At 53.5% G+C, this 19244-nt stretch overlaps 5 protein-coding genes across 5 annotated transcripts; 4 read left to right on the top strand and 1 right to left on the bottom strand.

The window, feature by feature from the left end:
- Positions 1 to 493: 493 nt before the first annotated feature.
- CTAM01_04989 (uncharacterized protein) lies at positions 494 to 2313 on the top strand (the record flags this gene model as incomplete). The annotated part of the gene is made up of 5 exons (XM_060521019.1): positions 494 to 638; positions 719 to 1033; positions 1090 to 1143; positions 1200 to 1575; positions 1638 to 2313. 5 exons carry the CDS (start codon positions 494 to 496, stop codon positions 2311 to 2313), a joined length of 1566 nt encoding a protein of 521 aa, XP_060384388.1.
- A 782-nt stretch (positions 2314 to 3095) lies between these two features.
- CTAM01_04988 (fungal specific transcription factor domain-containing protein) lies at positions 3096 to 5781 on the top strand (the record flags this gene model as incomplete). Its single annotated transcript, XM_060521018.1, has 4 exons — positions 3096 to 3316; positions 3401 to 4727; positions 4783 to 5249; positions 5319 to 5781. The coding sequence occupies 4 exons, from the start codon at positions 3096 to 3098 to the stop codon at positions 5779 to 5781; spliced, it is 2478 nt and encodes an 825-aa protein (XP_060384387.1).
- A 235-nt stretch (positions 5782 to 6016) lies between these two features.
- Positions 6017 to 7492, bottom strand: CTAM01_04987 (uncharacterized protein; the record flags this gene model as incomplete). Its single annotated transcript, XM_060521017.1, has 1 exon — positions 6017 to 7492. The coding sequence occupies one exon, from the start codon at positions 7490 to 7492 to the stop codon at positions 6017 to 6019; it is 1476 nt and encodes a 491-aa protein (XP_060384386.1).
- A 3832-nt stretch (positions 7493 to 11324) lies between these two features.
- On the top strand, positions 11325 to 11847 carry CTAM01_04986 (uncharacterized protein; the record flags this gene model as incomplete). The annotated part of the gene is made up of 3 exons (XM_060521016.1): positions 11325 to 11482; positions 11551 to 11663; positions 11759 to 11847. 3 exons carry the CDS (start codon positions 11325 to 11327, stop codon positions 11845 to 11847), a joined length of 360 nt encoding a protein of 119 aa, XP_060384385.1.
- A 2634-nt stretch (positions 11848 to 14481) lies between these two features.
- CTAM01_04985 (CHY zinc finger domain-containing protein) lies at positions 14482 to 16554 on the top strand (the record flags this gene model as incomplete). The annotated part of the gene is made up of 1 exon (XM_060521015.1): positions 14482 to 16554. The coding sequence occupies one exon, from the start codon at positions 14482 to 14484 to the stop codon at positions 16552 to 16554; it is 2073 nt and encodes a 690-aa protein (XP_060384384.1).
- Positions 16555 to 19244: the final 2690 nt, after the last annotated feature.

Below are 19244 nucleotides of genomic sequence, written 5' to 3'. Positions count from 1 at the left end.
CTGTCACTCCTCGTCGACTAACTCCTTGACATCCCGCTAGTGAAGGGTGACAGTCGTCCGTCGTCCCCGCACTTTATCAACCGCACATCGGACTTCCTTACAATACCACGCAAAAGCATGACTCGCGTGACAGGACGTATGCAGATGCAGCACAGCTTGAGTGATGCTACCCCATGGGCGAATCCCCCCGTATTTTCAACGACCCATTTACCACGTTATGTGGGGTAAACGAGCATGCGGAGGATTGCCGGACGCGGTATTCCCAGGTTCCGGCTGCTTGGGAACTATCTTGTTTGCGTACGAAATGCTCTGCGACAAGTTGATCACCAGCCCCCATGGGCTTCCTTCGTCCAAGTGCATGTATAAAGCTCTTGCGGGTCCCGTTCGCGAACTATCATCAATTTTTGTAACCCTGCCTTATCTTGCCCATACATCGTCCGTCACATCTCCGTGTTAGTCAATGTTGCAAAAGCAACCTCGAAAATAAGCCACCATGAAGGACGAGCAGATTGTCGGCGCCGCCTTGGCTGGAGTTCTTCCCAAGACAGACAGATACTGGTTCCAACAGCCGCATTTGCTCAGGTTGAATCTGCTACTTCTGATCCCTCTACTGTCCTCTTCAGTTGCAGGTTACGATGGTGAGCGCAGAGATAATTCCCAATCCCGCCTCTCTGTGTAATCAACAGCTACTAATACCACATCTTTACGTTGCATGTAGGCTCCTTGATGAACGGCCTTCAATCCCTTCAACAATGGCGAGAATACTTTGGACATCCGGCCGGCGTAAGGCTGGGAGTTGTGAACGCAGCGCAATCTATTGGATCTGTTCTAGCCCTGCCTATTGTGGGATATCTGGCGGATCGCTTCGGCAGGAAGCCCGTTCTCCTGTCTGGCATCATTCTCATCATCGTCGCCACGATAATCCAGTCCACCTCGATCAACCTACCGATGTTCATCATCTCGCGGCTAGTTGTCGGCTTCGGTGGCATGTTTGTCGTTCATCCGAGTCCCATGCTCATTGCTGAATTAGCTTGTAAGCACCCGGAACAAGATGAGATGAAAGACTTTTCACTGACGGACGACGAAAAGACCCGACACACCGTGGAAAATACACATCAGCTTATTGGACTATGTATTATCTTGGTACGTGAAGCCCCCAGTTTTAGATGACTTCCGGAAACTGATCCAAAACTGGACAGGTGCGATCTTGGCTTCCTGGACAACTTTCGGTTGCCAAGATTACCAAAGCGAGTGGGCATGGCGGGTTCCCTCCATTCTTCAAGCCGGCTTCCCACTGGTGCAGCTATGCTTCTATGCCTGGGTTCCAGAGTCACCCAGATGGCTGGTAGCACGAGAAAGAACTACAGAAGCAGCTGCAATTCTCGCAAAGTATCATTCAGGGATTCATGCCCCATCTGAAGGCCATACTCCTCTTGTCCGCCGTGAAGTGGCCGAAATCGTCCAGACAATCCAGCAAGAAAAGTCTGCAGAGACGACGGGCTGGGTGGCGTTGGTATCCACGCCTGGCAATCGCAAGAGGACGCTAATTGCAGTTTGTGTGGGAGCGTTTGCCCAGTAAGTGCTTTCCTGTGGGTTCTTTGGAAGACTGAGTATTTTGCTGATGTGTTGTTCTCCAGGTGGAATGGGATTGGCGTAGTCTCGTACTATCTCACACTTGTTCTCAACACCGTCGGTATCACGGACACCTTTACACAAACCTTGATCAACGGTCTTCTTCAGATCTTCAATTTCGCTGCCGCTTTAAGCGCTGCCTTCCTCGTCGACCGGCTTGGCCGTCGAACTCTATTCCTTTGGTCAGGGGCAGGCATGCTGGTGAGCTACATTGTCTGGACAGCGTGCTCAGCTGTCAACACAGATACCGGGTCCAAATCCGCTGGAATTGTTGTCGTCGTCTGCCTCTTCACCTTTTACTTCCATTACGACATCGCTTACACCCCACTTCTGATGGGATATCCGACCGAGATTTTTCCCTACTCTCTGCGTTCCAAAGGCATCGCGGTTGAGCTATTCGCAATCTACGGGTCACTGATCATCGCGGCATTCGTAAATCCCATCGGTCTAGAGAACATTGGGTGGCGTTATTACATTGTCTTCTGTTGCTTTTTGGTAGTATTCTTTGTCGTTACGTGGGTATTGTTCCCGGAGACCAAGGGGTACAGCTTGGAAGAGATTGCGGTGATTTTCGACGGGCCCCAGGCTGTGGAAAACTTTGAGGATGCTTCAGAGTCGAAGGAAGAGAAAATACTTGCCAAAGGCGGAATTCACGATATCGTACATAAGGAGGAGGCATAGTCTAATTTCATCTTTCATGTATATGCGTCTTTGGGGCGCGGATAGCTCTAGGGAATGATCTAGCGAGAGATACCGCAACATTATGAGGTAAATTTAATTTCAAGAGTGAATAGTTCGATACTCATTGGATTAAGGCAAGGGAACATCTGCCAATTTGATTGGAGATGCCACCCATCAGATAGATCTCAAAACTATTTTACAATCACACCAGCGAGCTGTTATCAACTTTGCTTGTTTGCTCCGGCCTCGTGGAGGGATTTGGTCCCCTCCACAATTGAGGTCTACTTTAGTCTCTTGTGTCGACTGGGTGCAGACGAGACGCATAAACCACACATTCCATTAACCAGTCCAAACGACAGTTCTCTCAGCCATTCTCAAGAGCCGACTAACACCGGACGGAGCTCGGCCGTGCAAGGATTGCATCCCCCCTGATCGCGATCAGATGGTGTTGTGGATCACCACAGCGCAAGCGTGCGGAGAAAAAAGGGCGGGGTTTCACTGGGAGTTCGTTGCGGTTGGAGGCCAACCTCACCTCACCCCATGTGTGCCAGACCAACACTTTATCGATTGTTCGCCTGTTCCTGCATGTCATGTCATGACGTCTTCAGATACGGACTACACTCGCCCTTAGTCTTCTCAGCCGGCCTCTGTTGCATCGTCAAGGACGGTTACCGCTCCCCGGCTCGAATCGCGATCTGAATGCAGAGACGGCTTTGATGCTTTACTAAGCACTCCAGAAAGCCCGTGGAGAGAGTCGTGACCAGCTTCAAACCTAAAGGAAGATGTCGTCCTCAGGTGCGACGGGTGACAATGAGCCGGCACCTCCTCAGCCGAGCAACCATGACCCCCTCAGCATGGCCTTCCCGTCGGCTGATCAAGCATGCAAGGAGTGCCGGAGGCGGAAAGCCAAGTGCAACCGGGCGATTCCGACATGCAACTTGTGCGTAAAGTACCGCCGGCACTGCCTGTACGAGAAACACGCCCGCACCCCGTTGACAAGGAAGTATGTAGAACTAATTCGCTATCCCTAGTGCATAAACGTCGAGCGCAAATGGACCTCTTCCGCTGACATAACGCCCTTCTGCAGACACCTCACGGAAGTAGAAGAGAGGTTGGAGCGGGCTGAGGCAATCATAACACAGATGAGAGCGCTGATGCCGGCCCAGCTAAGATCGGGATCCGTGCTACCCAGTCCAAGGAACCTAGAAACACCGGCGCCGAGAAATGATGAAGAGGACTTTGACTTTTCAAAGCTTGACACTCCGGCGCCGTTGGAGGCGGCCCCCCTTCCGGCTCCTCTCCCGGCCCTCTCGGCCCAAGGGCCCGACGCGCTCCCGCAATGCGAAGCTGTCCATCTTGAGCCGTCACAGCCATTCCAACCATCATCACTACCCCAGAATCATGTCCCGTCCTCAGTCCTACCAACCTCCAACATGAGATCCGAACCCCAGCGCGCTTCGAGAATTGCTCAATATAAACCTCACAATGACACATCGCACAGAGACCTCAACCTCCTCGAGGCTCATCCCACAGATGACTTCGAATGGGACGAGCAAGAAACCCTAACAAACTACTCGGCGTCTCCCGAGGCCATCTTAGAAGCCGACTTGAACGGCGAAGTAATCGCAGATCCCATCGCAGACGGCATGGCCTCGCTCGCCGTCAGCGAAAGGGAATCAGGCTACCTCGGCGTCGCGTCCGGCGCAGCCCTTCTCCGTCTCCTGGAACCATCAACACCGAGACGAAGAACTCAATCCTCCTCAAGACCTGGTATAGGCGCAGGGCCCCAGCAGCAGCAGCAGCAGCAGCAGCAACATATCACCAACCACTTGCAAAACCCACTCATCGCGCAGCAGCCAGATCCCAACAGACACATCACAGACGCAATGATAGACGCCTACTTCCGCCTCTACCACGTAAGCTACCCCATCATCCACGAAGCCACCTTCAGAGCGCAGTACGCCGGCGTCATCCCCCGCCCCAGCGGCGACTGCTGGCTCGTCCTGGCCTACACCGTCGCCGCCATCGGCGTCTACACCACGGCCGCGAACCTCGACAACCTCGACACCTCGCTCTTTGCGCAGGCCCGTTCGATCCTGTCCTTCAACTTCCTCGAGGTGGGCAACCTGACGCTCGTCCAGGCGCTCACCCTCATCTCCAACTACCAGCAGAAGCGGGACAAGCCCAACTCCGGGTACAACTACCTCGGCCTGGCCGTGCGCATGGCCATGGGGCTCGGTCTGCACAAGGAATTCCAGGGGTGGAATATCTCGCCTTTGAATATGGAGATTCGACGGCGGGTGTGGTGGTCGTTGTGTGTGTTCGATGTCGGGGCGACCATCACGTTCAGCAGGCCGTCCGTCTGGCCGTACGAAGGCGTCGAGGTCTCGTTGCCATTGAACGTCGACGACAAGGTCGCTTTCCCTACTGGCTTGGATTTGCTTTGGCTGTCGCTAACCTCCCTCGTAGTCATTAACCGCCATCTCAAAATCATATCCCCCCGAAACAGACGGCATAACCCCCTACACAGCCGTCCGAACCCAAGCAAGCTTCCATATCGCCACAACACCAATTTACACAAGGGTAATCTCAAAGCCCCTTCCCTCCCCAGACGAGATGCTGCGACTAGACGAAGACCTACTTGATCCATGGCTGGCAAGCGTTCCGTCGTACTTCTCCTCCACCAGCCGCGTGCCGCCAAAGTACGCTCTCGCCCACGCCGTCATGAACTGGCGGTACAGAAACCTCCGCATCATAATGTACCGCCCCTTCGTCATCCGTCGGGCCCTACAAGCCCGCGATAGACGATCAGATGACTCGCCAGATAACGTCCGCGCTTTCGAAAAGTGTCTGGCCGAGGCCAAGGCAACCATCACCAGCATCAGCGAGTTCTGGCAACGGAATGAGCACAACCGTCTCGGTGCCTGGTATGCCTTGTAAGTACCAACATCCGCACCAGTCTCCTTCTGGACTTCCTCAATTTACTCACTCTCCCTAACCTCTAGATACTTCTTGTTCCAAGCGGCCCTGATACCCTGCATCTGTCTCCGCAACGACCCAGCATCACCCATCGCCAGAGACTGGCAGGAACAAATCACGACCACAACACGGTGCATAGCCGCCCTCGCCCCCGTAAACTCCAGCTCATCTCGATGCTACCAAGTCATCATTGACCTCTGTGGCAGGTTTCTGGATAGCAATGATATTGCGCTGCCCGTAGCCCCCTCCGCGACGGCTCGGGCAGATTCCACAACGTCTCCTAGCTATGAGGACAATGCAGCACAACCTTCGGCTCCTGAGCCCATAGATGAAAGCCCTCAGACCCAGATTAACAGCGTTTTCTCTATGATGTGGCCTAATGTGCCTCCCTTAGAAGCGGCTGACGTCGTCATGGGCGACGACGCGTGGATGGAGTTCCTTAAGGGAGGGACAAGTGGTGATGGTGATGGGATGTGGTTCGGGAGCTAGCTAGTCTGGCTACCTCTATCAGAAAGCGGAGTTCAGCAGGAAGACTTGCAAGCAAACAATCTGATGCGAGGAGATTCCATCATTAATGTTGCGCTCTGTCTTCTACATGCCTTTACTCAGGAATCTTCCTTTCAAAGCTATGATTATCCTCAGTTCCTTCGTCGACATCAAGCCAGCTCTCATGACATGTCGTGAATCTTCCCCGAAAATCGTCCGCATCAGCAGATTGTGTCGTTCATATGACAGAGGACTTCTTTCCCTCGATATCGATGTTCTCGTCCGAGGTTGCATCCCTTGCAACAATTCTCATAGCCCACTGGACCTCATCCCAAGTTGTCTCCCTGATCGACAAGAGCGTTGCTGAGCGACCAATTGCAGCCTTCTTGTCTTCTGATACCTTGCAAAGACATCGACACAACTTGTTCTTTCCTTCGGATCCTAAGAATACCTTGCTCTGATCATCCACAGGCCCACCGCTCTTCCAGCCCCTGAATACGCCGCTGAGAAATGGCTGCCGATCGGTAAAAAGATCTCGCAGCTGTACATGTTGTACTCTGGCAACGTTCTCCCGGTTGGAGTAGACGACCCGCGCGAAAAGCTCAAAGATAACGTCCTGCTTCTCCCGGCTACATTTAGCTTGCGTATTGAGGAGCTCTCCAACTCTGAAACAAGTGCGCATCATGATCGTCGAAGAGAGTCCAACGACCACAGAGCGGTCTCTCATTTTGTCGGGGAAAGGGGGTCTGACTAAGGGTGCCGGGCTCGAATGCTCTTTCAGTGATTCCTTGGTGCCTCTAATGCTCATTTCAGTCTCATGATCCGGAGAAGCGCCAGCCGCAGTTGCTGCGCATTTTGTCACAAGCTCCCAGTCGACATCATCATCAAGAAGATCAGGTTCAGTCAGACCAGTCTTTAAAGCTTCGCTCGTGTTCATATCAGGCTCGGAGAACTGCAATTTGGAGTCGAAGCTTGAAGCTGATCTCGAATCGCAGTCCATCTTCCGTATGACGCTTGGCGGAGGGAAACCAGGAGGCTCGTTCCCGGTATCTTCTAGAAGCTGAATCATCTCTTCTTCGTCAAAGCCTTCGAGACCATAGTCATCTTCGACAGTTTCTTCACTCTTTGACGACGATTGGGCAAGGCGATCGACGTTGAGCTCAGGAAATGGCTTACCGAAATCTTCATCCACATTAGACAAGGTCTCAGATACGGCATCGTGGTATTCACCAGGTAGTTTCTCCATCGGGACAAAACCTTCGCCCCCAACGCTGTCCAGATCTACGTAATCCATCCAAAAATCTGACAGATCGGGCTCTGCCACAAAAACATGCGTGGTAGTTTGCAACGACGAGATCGGCGGTGTCTCGGGTATCTCGACAACGTCATCATCTGGGCTTGTCGGGATCTGTGGAGACTGCGGGAGGTCTACGGGAGGGTACTGCTGCCTTGAAGTTGCGACAAGATTCGCTGGAAAGCCGGGCTCGAATGACATCTGAGGCAGGCCCTCATGATCGAAGATGTTCGGTCCCACGCAGGCATCGACAGCCAACCGCTTCAACGGAGAAGAAATTGCAAAAGATGAGCTCGGCGTCAGAGGTCGTTTTGGAACGTTGGTGGGCTCGAAAGCACTGGCGACATTTTGCATAGTGGACGTCGAGTCTGCGGTATGTGGTACTTCGAAGGTGTCAGTCTTTGCTAGGTAAGAAGACATGAGGAAATGCTACCAGACTACTTCTTCCGTGATTTACAAACGTCTTCAGCCTTGAGCTACGATGGCATACAGAGAGCGGAAGTCTAGACAGTCGACGTTCTGGCGGCTCGATAGTAAGTGACAGTGCTATGAGGGAGAAGAGCACGATGAACAGGCAGAGGGGAAGGTTTCAAGTAGGCAATGGAAGTTCATGCAAATGTGTATTGCTTCTTGGACGGAAGGCGGGTTCCTTCCTTTCCGAGAGGTACCTAAGGCATTGAGTTCAGGCAGTGGCTGCGATGCAGGGCAGGAGCGAGTGCCGTTGACCAGGTGAAGGAGTTGGTGACAGGAAGGAGCAAGACCATCTGCGCCTCCCTTTTGTTATCTTTTCTTCTTTCCTCGAAACTAATGGAAGGTAGCAAGAGGAAAGAACTGAGTCGTGGTCAAATCTGCGTGCAGTTCCTGGGGCAATGTGTCCTTCCGGGAATAATCCAGAACCATGGCATTTGCAACTGAAAACACCACCATACATAGCCAGGCAGTGCTCCTTGTCACTTCACGATGCCTTCACTGTGCTACCTGATCAGATGAGGGATTCATTTGATCGCGTCTTGGACTTGCCTATACGAAGACACCAATCTTCTGAAAAGCCGTCACCATATGCACCGACTCTCAATCATTAGCCTCGCCGCCCTTGTCGTTGTCATCAATAGCCACAGAAGACCGGTAGTCTCGTCCTTCCACAATGACGAGCATCTTGCTCATCTGCCGAACAGCTCTCGCTTGGCAGATGATCCCCGATGGCCGATGAATGCAATAGGAACCAGATCCAACTACCATAAGTTGTATGTTGGCCGATGCCTATTGAACTGAACCGCTGACACCTGCTTTACCCCTAACAGTCTACTCAATTGTTCTTTGCCAACTCAGGAACACAAACCGTTGTTCACTTGAACATGTGCAGCTGGTCCAAATTATCTGGTGAGTTTTCGACATGTGCAGCTACAGCCACTGATGTCGATGCCGCCGCTGGCACGGCAACACTGAGACACGGACAAGACAACGACGTTGAAGGGTCTCCTCCTCCACCGGGCTAACGACACACCCCGAAAAACATCTTTTAATGAAGACTGGCAATAGTATGATATGGACTACCATATCACGTATACATCACAAGATATCCTACCGAGGATAGACTGTGGCCCCTCACCAAGAGGAGAGCGCGCGCCGAGGCGAGTCACGAAGCTATTCGCAACCCGTGGCTCGGTCCGCGCAGCGGAGGCACGGGTCGGAAGTGACATCAACCCGCATTCCCGAGCAAGTCAGGAGCTCTAGCCGTTCAAGAGCAACGAGACAGAGATCGTCGCTGCCATGAGGTCGATTATCTCGATTTTATCAATCAGGTACGATGCCGCCGCCTCGGTTTCGATGAGAGTGCTCCCAAAGGGTCCCAAACAGACTACGTCAGAACGAGCATGTGCCCCATTTGGAAAGCGAACCCTCATGAAAGCCGCATGGGTCTCGCGCGCTATCGGGTTGGCGGCCTGTCTCAGCGCCACGAACCTGTCTCTCTGTTCAAGACTGAGACCAAGCAGCCGCGGCGCTGGGGGATAAACAACAGTGGAAAAGGGGGTAGAAAGATGCCTCGGCGGCTCGGACGTTGCAAGCAATTAGAGAACGTTTAGCGGACGGCGGGTAGACCGTCGGCGGTGATGTCAGTCCTTCAGTCAGGTGAGAGCGCAAAGGAGCGAAGCGTTCTGTGTGGTTGGCGCGTTTGAAAGTTAGCTCCCGCGGAAGTTGGGCCATGTGGTTCCGGGAAGCGCTGCGCTGGCGTCCAAGGTGTCAAGGGCTAATCAGTGCGAGCAAGCGTACAAGCGGAGGGGTGTGTGGGTGGGTGGTGTTGAAGGATGCCCGTGTAGGAGGATTCAAAGTGTAGAAACCGAAGGCCGCACGGGTAGAGGATCGATTAGCCATTGCTGAAAATAACAATTGACTATCATCCGGTGTTTTCAAATAATATCATTAAAATAATAATTAAAATAACGTGTCAATAATATTGTCGAAAGCCAAGGTCTGGCGAGAGACATGGCAAAGCTACGTCTGCTCCCCAAGGTTCAACGCCGCACATGTCTGCCGGCTTATTAGTCACCTCAGGCACGGGATGAGATGACACATGCTGGCGCTCCTTCATCTATGGCTTGCCATGTGAGTGAGGCGCTCACTGAATATCCAAACGATGCGATACCGCAACGTCCGGGGCTTCTCATTGCACGCCCAACCCGTATTTTTGACCACTGGCAGGCTCTCACTGCCTCCCGGATCTGACGGAGGGGGGGATCAGCCACTCCCCCGTTACTTCGCATGGGGGGCTGGTGCAGTGCGACTCGAGGCGGTGCATCCTCCAAGGTCCCAAAATCGAGGTTACGAGATATGCAATGGAACCGTCCCTCGTCGTGAGCCCAGGCAGAAATCAGCTGCAGTCATCGATTGGAGATGCCGAGGATTGTATTTGGGGGTCAAGGTACTCGTGGGGAGGGCAAAGCAGCTACCTTTGGAATCAGACACCCGACTCGACTTGCCGTATTTTGACTTTTGAATCTTTTGCCTTTGGGGGCCTTTCTGATGTTGAGTCACGTCCTGCGAGTATACGTTCAACAAAGGCTCTTTTTGGGAATTCTCGGGGGTGACCTTAGATACGGATTTCAACCAGTCAATCAAGGCCTTGATGAACACATGGACTGTCTTGCATGAGGTGCCATCAACAAGTGTCAATCCGTCATCCTGGTAGCGATGAGCCTGGAGAGACAGGGCAGAAACCCGGTTGCCTTTTGTTTATTCTCCTTTTTATTATTTTGTTTTTCTCGGAACTTATGGGGAATTTAGCGCTGCGATGGAGAGACCGTCTCGCTTGCGAACCAGACCCTGGATACTTGTGGAAAGACAAAGTACAAGTGAGATTGCCATTGACGGGGTCTTAACCACTACCTTGAGCCCGTCATCGCCGGCACAATCCAAAGACTGAAAGTGCTATCACCGTTTATGAGAAGTATTGAAAATACCTCTTTGAAGATTGTGAGCGCAATCATGGGCACGGAAGACATAACATGAAAGGGAGTGTGGCAGTAGGGGCTGCAAAACAGGCGCATCGTACATTTACCCAACTTCTTGGGATCAGATATGGACGCATCAGATCTGGTTGATGCAAGCAGAGACATATGACCGGGGGCTACTAAAATGAAAAATAAAAGAAAGTAAGATAAATCATTAAAATAATGAAATAAAGATAAACAGAGAATAAAAAGTTGAACAAAGATATTGATTATCTTCAGCTCAATTTCTGGCATATCACCAACTCATACACCCACACACATACGGACAAACACACCACCATCTTGAACTGAGCCCCACCGTTTCCCCCCAGATGACAGCAACGGGACCAACTACAGACACAGCTGCTAAAATGGTAGCGCCGACGGTCCGCCACCGTAGCCTCACCAAAAAGGAGTGCTAATCCGCCAGCGCGTCCGTCTTTCTTCCATCCCACCCTTTCCCTTCTTCACCTTTCACCTTTGTTTCCTTCACACCCCCAGACGCATCCCGGGTCTGGGCTCCCAACTCCCGTCCCCTCACCGCTCGGGAGGCTGACTTGGACTTGCATATACACCATGGTCACCAGGCCCTCTTCCTGATGCGCTGGCATCTCTCCCTTACTTCTCAGCGTTGCAGTCGCAGTCGCCAGGGCTCTGTTTACCATGTTTACCGGCAGCAACCTCAAGGAATCGTCATTCAAAAGGACCCTAGAGATAAACTCACCACCACCATCCGACGGGAAACAAGCCTCGACATCTTGTCGATGAATCGGCTGATGAGGCAGGCCGTGCTGCCTCCGGACTCTGCTACCACCAAATTGGCCTCCCAAGCGTTCAAAGACGTCCTGGTCGTATCTCATCGACATCGAGATGAGGGAACAGCTGTCACATCCCACGCACGCAGACTTCCCGAGGCGCCCCCGTACGTACCGTACCGCATCTAATTGAATACCTTGCCTTTTGGTACCAAACATCCTCAACACGATTGAGGATGGTGGCGGCCGGGCTGCATTTCCGGTCGGGCACTACATCACCACCCGCTGCATCTCCCGGCGAATCCTCTCCCATGCCTTCCCGCCGCGCCGGTCTGCTGCCAGGACAAGGTGAGCACTGAGCACGGGGGTTGACAAACACAAGATGCAGAGGACCAGATTCTCCCTTGACCGAGTTGCCAAATATCGCAAAACGCCGTTGACAGCCTGTCAACCGCTGTCCGTCTCGTTATCACGGGTGCCCCCGTTTGGAGAGCGGTCGCGTCTCCTCCACTCGCCCGTCTCCAACCTTTAACGTTTCGTTACTCTGATTTCATGTCCCTTTGAAGCTCACCAAGCTTCTGCGCCTTACATGCAACCGCCGCATTGCTGCATCCGTCGCAGTTCCCCGGGCCAACTGGCATTCGATCTTTATCGTTCTCGATACGAAATGCACGCCCGCCCAAACCGCAGTCTTTCACACCACAATTGCTGGTAGGCTGATGGCATCTTTGCGACCGGTTTCTCTTTCGCCCCGCCTGGACCGAAAGCCTACCGTTCTTGGGACGTCTATCTACGGTACGACATACACCTCCCAAGTTTTCGAGATCAACTTCACCGTTGTGCTACACGCGAAGGTGGCGTCTGCCGTACCTCCCAGCAATGCCGGCCAAACGTGCAACTAATCCCCCTCTTTCCTCCCCTCCTTGAATGCAGTACCCGCGATCGTCTCAATTCTAGATGCGTCGTTTTGCCGCCCAAGGGCAGCAGTGATACGGAAGGCTGCTGATAGCCCCTCATGCCTTGAACCCTCCACGTTTCCCGGTTACGGACAGCAGCAGCGGCACTCCCATACCGAGGGGTCATTTGGTGCCCGCATATGCGGACAAGATGCGAGGCCAGGTGAGGCGGCAAATCGCCGTGCCCGCTGCCGGATTGTCGGTGTGGCTTGGAGGCGGCCACAGCTTGTCACGTTCGCATGAAGGGCCATTGTCACCGTTACAAAATGCCCCCCAACTACCTCGAACCTCGAAGTTTCTTCCTCTTGTGACATACCAGGAACCAGGACTCGATGTTCCTGCGTCTTGTTGGGCAGCGATTGAGCACCACTTTCGTTGGTTTCCCCGCGGCGGGGGCTGTCTTCGGTGACATTATTCTCTTTACCGCCCCCTCCATTCTTTCGACCAGCAGGTGTATTTGTGCTGGGCATCACGTTGTTGAGACACGCCAGCTCACGCATATCCGATTATCATGCAGGGTGTCATCCTTCCTGTGCAGCTGTCACTTTTCCTGCCAGCAAGCTTTACCTCGGGGGTAAGCTTTATCACTAATACTTTGATCATTTTGATCACGAATCCTGGCGATGATGCCTGGAATTGCCAAAATTGACACCCGAGTTTGCGCAAGTGAACCTGAATTTCCCATTTTGAGGCGCGGACAGTAAGGCTGTTACACGGCGGTACGTAAAGTGGATGCCAGACTTTCCGTTTGTCTCCTTCAGAGGTCTCTCATTTTTAGTATTCAATATTTTCTACCTTATTGAAAGAATGCTGTCGAGAAGGTAATGGTGTTGATATATCGATGGGATTTGAATGGTCAGCTCGTTTATTCCCACCGTTTTAAACGCCATCCACAGGGATCCAGTCGTACGTAATGAGGCCATCAGCGCCTCGCTGGCCTGCTTCGTTTCTAAGTATTGGCAACACGCGGTAATCTGCAGGGGGCAAGGTACCAAGTAATATACATTGTTGCGAATAAGTGGCTACGAAAATGTCATTTCATTTTTTCATAGAGTCATTCGGGTAAAATTTTGCAGTGTTTTTGCTTCTCTTTCTTTGCGGGTCATAAGCCGTGTAAGTGTTCCGATCGGGTCTTTTGTGGACACCCGGGGCCGAATGGGTCCACTTCAGCTCCGGTCAGCGGGAAGTTCGGATGTCAAAGTACCTGTTGTCGGTCAACCCGAAATCTGCCCACGCTCAAGAATGACTCCTGAATCATTCTAGCTAGGCTTTACATGTTTAGTGGGACGAGATTTTCCTTCTGTCAGAAGAATACCATTAAAGGTAAAAAGATGACCAATCAAGGAGATACCCAGGCGAGGATGTCTCTTAGCGGGCGCGACATTTCCTACAGATGTATCGCTGGAAAATTATCATGAACATTTCTTGCCTCGCTTGTATTCCAAAACTCTTTGCAGTCCGGCTCATCAATCAGGGTATTTACCATTGAATAAGGTACGAGCCTACACCTGACTTGAGGCATCCGCATTGCCGGATATTGAAGGTAGTCAGAGCCACTTGACGGACATAGTGCAAACCACTCATTATCTGCGGCACGGCAAACTTCTCTAGCGTCCCTGAAGCTTTAATCTGAATCGTGCATATTTATTCATGACTTGTTTCCCACTATCGAAGATGAGTCGACCGGCGTCGATGCATCTCGTCTGCAGGTGATTGGTGACTGGCAGCAGAAACAAGACCGTGCACTAACACGTTTGCCGGCTCCTCCGGCCGAAATCTGTTAGCGTCGACAAGTCGGCGCCCCATTATGAGTCACCTCGACTAACCGCAGCGTAACGCAACGCCGCTGAAAGTCTCGGCACCCTGTCAGTGTCGCGGTTGCAGATTGGGAAGCGACTCGGAGATTCCACTACATCCGGTCCGGGGCCAAACCCACCTGGGCTCATCGTCAATCATCGCCACCCGACTGACTACACGCGGAATTGTCAAATACAGCCTCTTCGCCTCGACATCATCCCGAACGACCTCTTTCCGACAGCAAACCTTCAATACTCGCCTTTGCCAGCTGAGGTAGCTCATCAAGAGACGGACAAGCACTGCTCCACCTGCAGTCCACCCATTTCTCTCTGTTCATTTTGCATTTCATCCCGTTCAGCTCATCCACAATTTCCAACGTTGAGCATTTCCAATTCCGTTCACCACGCGCGAACATGATTTCCCTCACAAAACAGGGCGGCAATACGCACCAGCAGGCCGTTCCCAGGCCTCGCACCGACCGCGTGGTCCCCAAACCCGTCCCGGAGGCTCAGTCCAAGGATCCCCGCGGCTATCAGCTCGAGCAGCTGCGCAAGCGCTACTCGCCCCGCGAATCCACCGCCGCGGACGGCACCACCACATCCCTGGTCTTCCGCATCAAGCCCTCGGATCCGGACTTTCCCTTTGAGCTGGAGCACTTGCAGTGCGACCTCCGCGTGCCGGAGGACTACCCCGATGCTGTCCCCGTCCTGCACGTGCGGAATAGCGATATCTCGCGCGGCTTCTGCATCAACATTGAGCGCGGGTGGGAGAGGCTCGTCGAGGAACGCCGGGGCGCTACGCTTCTCGCCCTCACCTACGCCCTGGACAAGAACCTGGAAAAGTTCCTGTCCGAGCAGGAGGTGGCTACCGTGAAGTTGGTCACCTACAAGGACGAGGGCGTGAAGGATACCCGCCACCTCGAGGCCGCGGCCATCGCGGCCATCCCGGGCCCGGCGACCCAGATCACAAAGACGCCATCCCCGGCCCCGGCGCCGCCGTTGAGGCACTACACTCCTGAAGAGTACTTCACCAAGGAGGAGATGGCGGCTGCCAAAGCCCGGCGCGCGCAGGAGACGCGGCAGTTGGAGACACGCATGGGACGGCTGTCTCTATATCGCCGATCGCCGGACGGCATCGTCTACACGCTCCCTCTAGAGCCTCGTCGCCGTGCCGAGCTATCTCCCGGGTTGCAAGGCGTCAAGACGGTCCATCTTATTGTGCCGCTGCTGTACCCGCTGCAACCGCTGCGTATCCAGCTCAACGAGTGTGACTCGCAAGACGCCGAGCCCTTGGAGGAGCTCTACGTACAGAAAGCAGCGGAGCAGAAGCAGATGACTCTCACGAGCCACCTGAACTACTTGGCTCAGAACATGCACGTCTTAGCAAAGCAAGCAGCGGCGCCGCCTAAGCCTGCTGCTTCTCAGGCGGTGTCAAACCAGGAACCTGAAAAGGATTCCAAGGCAAAGGCACCGGCCATGGATGACGATGACCGCAGCCATATCAAAGTTATCCCGCGTCCACCGGAATGGAGCCGTCCCGGCGCCGGTGAAGACAACACAGATTCGTCAGACAGCTACGATTCAGAAGACGACTCGGACGAAGGCGGCGCCGACCTCGACGCAGAACCACCCAGCCTCTCCTCCGGCCTCACCCCGGAAAGGGGCACATCCATCTCCTTCCCGACCATCGAGCTCCACTGCATCGAGCTCTTCCAGGTCTCCATCCTCAACCTGAGCGTCAAATGCTCGCGCTGCAAGACCATCAACGAGATCACCGGCCTCAAGCACGAGGTCCCCCAGACCTCCACCTGCCGCAAATGCGCCGCCGGTCTAGCAGCGCAGTTCCGCCAGACGCTCGTCCACGCAAACTCCACCCGCGCCGGCTTCGTCGACCTCACGGGCTGCACCGTCTCCGACATGCTCCCCAGCACCTTCGTCCCCGTCTGCGCCAAATGCTCCACCGCAAGCCAGGGGCTCGTCGCCGTCCGCGGCGACGCCGTCACGAACGTCTGCCGCGCCTGCCACGGCAAATTCACATTCAAGATCCCCACCGTCAAGTTCTTGGCGCTCTCCGCGGGGGGGCTCGCGGCCCCGACGACGGGACCCGTGAAGAAGGCCGAGAAACTCGGTCTCCACGCGGGCACCCCGCTCCCGGATCGCGGCGCCTGCGCGCACTACCGCAAGAGCTACCGCTGGTTCCGGTTCTCGTGCTGTGCGAAAGTGCACCCGTGCGATCGGTGCCACGACGAGGCGGAGAACCACGTCAACGAGTGGGCGAACCGGATGGTGTGCGGGTGGTGCAGTCGCGAGCAGCGGTATTCGCCCGAGGCGTGTGGGTTCTGCGGCCGGAGCGTCATTGGGCGGAAGGGCAAGGGGTTCTGGGAGGGCGGTAAGGGTACGCGGGACCGTAAGTTGATGAGTCGTAAGGACCCGAGGAAGTTTAAGAGGGTCGGTGGTGGTGCGGCTGCTGCTGCGAAGAAGGACTGAGGTGGATGCACGATGGGCCGTGTTGGTGTTGGGATGATTCAGCTTCCTGATAGGAATACGCATTTCCATCACTGAATAAACATCGTAGTACCAGAACATGCAGGCCTTATGAGATGTTCGGTGCCCTCTTTCCCTAACAACAAGCATGGGGCCTGGTGACCGAGAGGTGAAAGCCGTGAAGTGCTGACTAGTACGTGATGCTCCGTACTCTTCAGGACTCCTGCGTTCGAACCTCGGTCGGCTCCTGTTGTTTTTTTGCCTTTTCCACCCCCAGATGTCAATATCCTACTATTTATCGGCCTCTTTTCCAAGTCACAACTTTTCAAATGTACTTCTTTTGTCTTTCAAAAGAGCAGGTACATACAAGCAAGGTCTCAATTCACTTCCCTACTATCACTTGGAACCGCCCTTCCATATTTGAGATGTCTAGATACCTTCCCCCATATTGACCATAAACTCGCCTCGCCAATACGAAGAAGAATCAAACCAAGAAACACCAAATCCTCAAACGCCAGTAGCACCCCCATCAAACATCAAAAGCGGTTCCCGCACACCCTCATGACCACCAAAACCGCAACGGTGATGAACATTTCAACTGCCGCCTGCCGGCCCCTCCCTCCGGAAACCCCACGCAAGCGCCGATCCGACGACGACACCCCTCGGGCGGCACACGGGCGGATAACATTCGCTGTGCACAAATTCCAATTGTGCAATAACGGTCGCTTATGTGCGAGTTGTGTGTGGCTGGGCAAAAGATGTGATGGGAATCATTTCTCGATTTATCGCCCTTGCGATTGGACGTTATTCTTGTCCTAATCCGTCACATGAGTGTTGATATGCGAGTTTTGATTGGGGTAAAATGGGCACAGCGAATGGAGAGAGAGGGCTGAAGAGTTGTGAATGGTGGCGCGGTTGGTTGAGAGGTAAGCGCTTCTTACCACCATCACATCTTTGTTTTAGGGGGGCTGAGGTATGACTTGTGACGGATCTACTAATGGAAATGGAATATCACTGTTTTCCTCCCAAGTACACCAAGGGTAGAATAACAATAAAAAATAAGAAAATAAAATAAGAGTTTCCCCAAAATAAAAAAGAAGTTGTGATAAAAAATATTGCAATATCCTAAGTGCTGTACCCCGGCTCACCCAGGCACGCCAGGTATCTTCCCGATTCTGTACACCCTCTTGAAGAACATCCAACGCCACCATCGTCCTCCACGCCCGCCCGTCCGCACCAGCCAAATTAGTTCTCTTCTACCCCCTACCTTGCATCAAAACACACATCTTGTTGGAAAGCCCCCATGTCTCACGTCGAGAACAAAATATAAAGAGACATCACGAGAGAAAGAGGAGAAAAAGCCACGTTCCCAAAGTCGCTTTGCGAAAAGAGAAGCCGAATAGCACATTTCCCCTTCCCCTCCATTCATGGTGTTGAAGAAAGCCCACAAATCAGAATCGCGTATTTCTCCCGGGGTAAGGTTCACCGGCTCGTCGGGGGCCACCGGGAGGACGTTCCCCGGAGAACCCAACCCGCTGGATCTACAGACTACAGCTCGCGCTAACACCGCTTCCGGAGTCCGGGTCCGTGCTTCTCTGTTTGGGCATATCTTCCTCTGCTCCTCTGCATCCTTTTCTCGCACGAGACCGGCCCCGGGGAAAGGGGTGGGGGGGGGGGGGGCAAGAGAAAAAGATCAGATCAGATGTGATACCCTGAATCCTTCTGCAATGTCCCCGGCCCCCCTATGATGGCCCCTTGTGCCCCTTGTAGGAACAGACTAGGGAGGCAAACTTGGGAGGACGCGCCATGCAAGTTCGGTAGGGAGAGAGAGAGAGAACTGGCGCGACGTGAAAGGCTCGGCTGGATGTGAGAATCTGCGGGGAAGTCCTGTGGATGGAAAGGGACAGGGCCGGAGACTTTGGGACTTTGGCAAGACGCAAGCAGCTTTTTGGCAAACATGTGATGACACTACAGTAGACCGCTCACCGGTGAGCAAGGGGCGGATATAACGAAAGACTCCATTTCGGTCAACAAACCTCAATGTGATCTTCGCGGTTGACTTAACATTACAGACCGGATTAGGCCTGAAAACGTCCCCTTTGTGTGGCATGTCTCTTCCTGAAGCAACGGGGCACCAACGTTCATCATCAGCATCCTTAGTGAGCCGTTCTAGTTCGTGGGTTCGCATTTTGACTTTCAGCGCCCGGAAGCTCGCCCGCGAGGGAAATAGAGATCTGATAGCTCGCCTCTTAGCCCCAACACAGCTCCCCGGGGAACCTTTCCCATGTTTTCCTAGTTAGCAGTTCTCATCACGTACTCAAACTCGACTCACATTAGCAGCAACTCTTTAGCACCATGCGATGAAGATCAAAGACGAACGCAAAGATTTGGCCTCGAGCCTAGATTGCACGACTAGTCCGCCTTACCACCGGGAAGTTCTTCCCCTAGTGTCGAAATGGCACCGGTCACAGGAGCTACAATAGCGCGAACGCCTAATAGCGAATGAGATACAATATCGTCACCACATACTTTACAAGCCACGCGAGACATTCTTCTACTTCATTTGGGCGAAGGGAAGAAATCAGCACCGGTCTGACGCTCTGACGTTCTTCCGGCGCATCACCAGGTCCTCGGGGTAGCTGCCCCGGGGTTCCGGCGCGTGTAAGATTGATTCGCGCTCCGGCTTGCGTCGG

Source organism: Colletotrichum tamarilloi (genome assembly GCF_030869305.1).
Source record: "Colletotrichum tamarilloi strain Tom-12 chromosome Unknown Scaffold_12.1, whole genome shotgun sequence".
In the NCBI taxonomy this organism is placed as follows: domain Eukaryota; kingdom Fungi; phylum Ascomycota; class Sordariomycetes; order Glomerellales; family Glomerellaceae; genus Colletotrichum; species Colletotrichum tamarilloi.
Note: the sequence above shows the minus strand (reverse complement) of the source record. Positions and strands in the feature narration are given on the sequence as shown.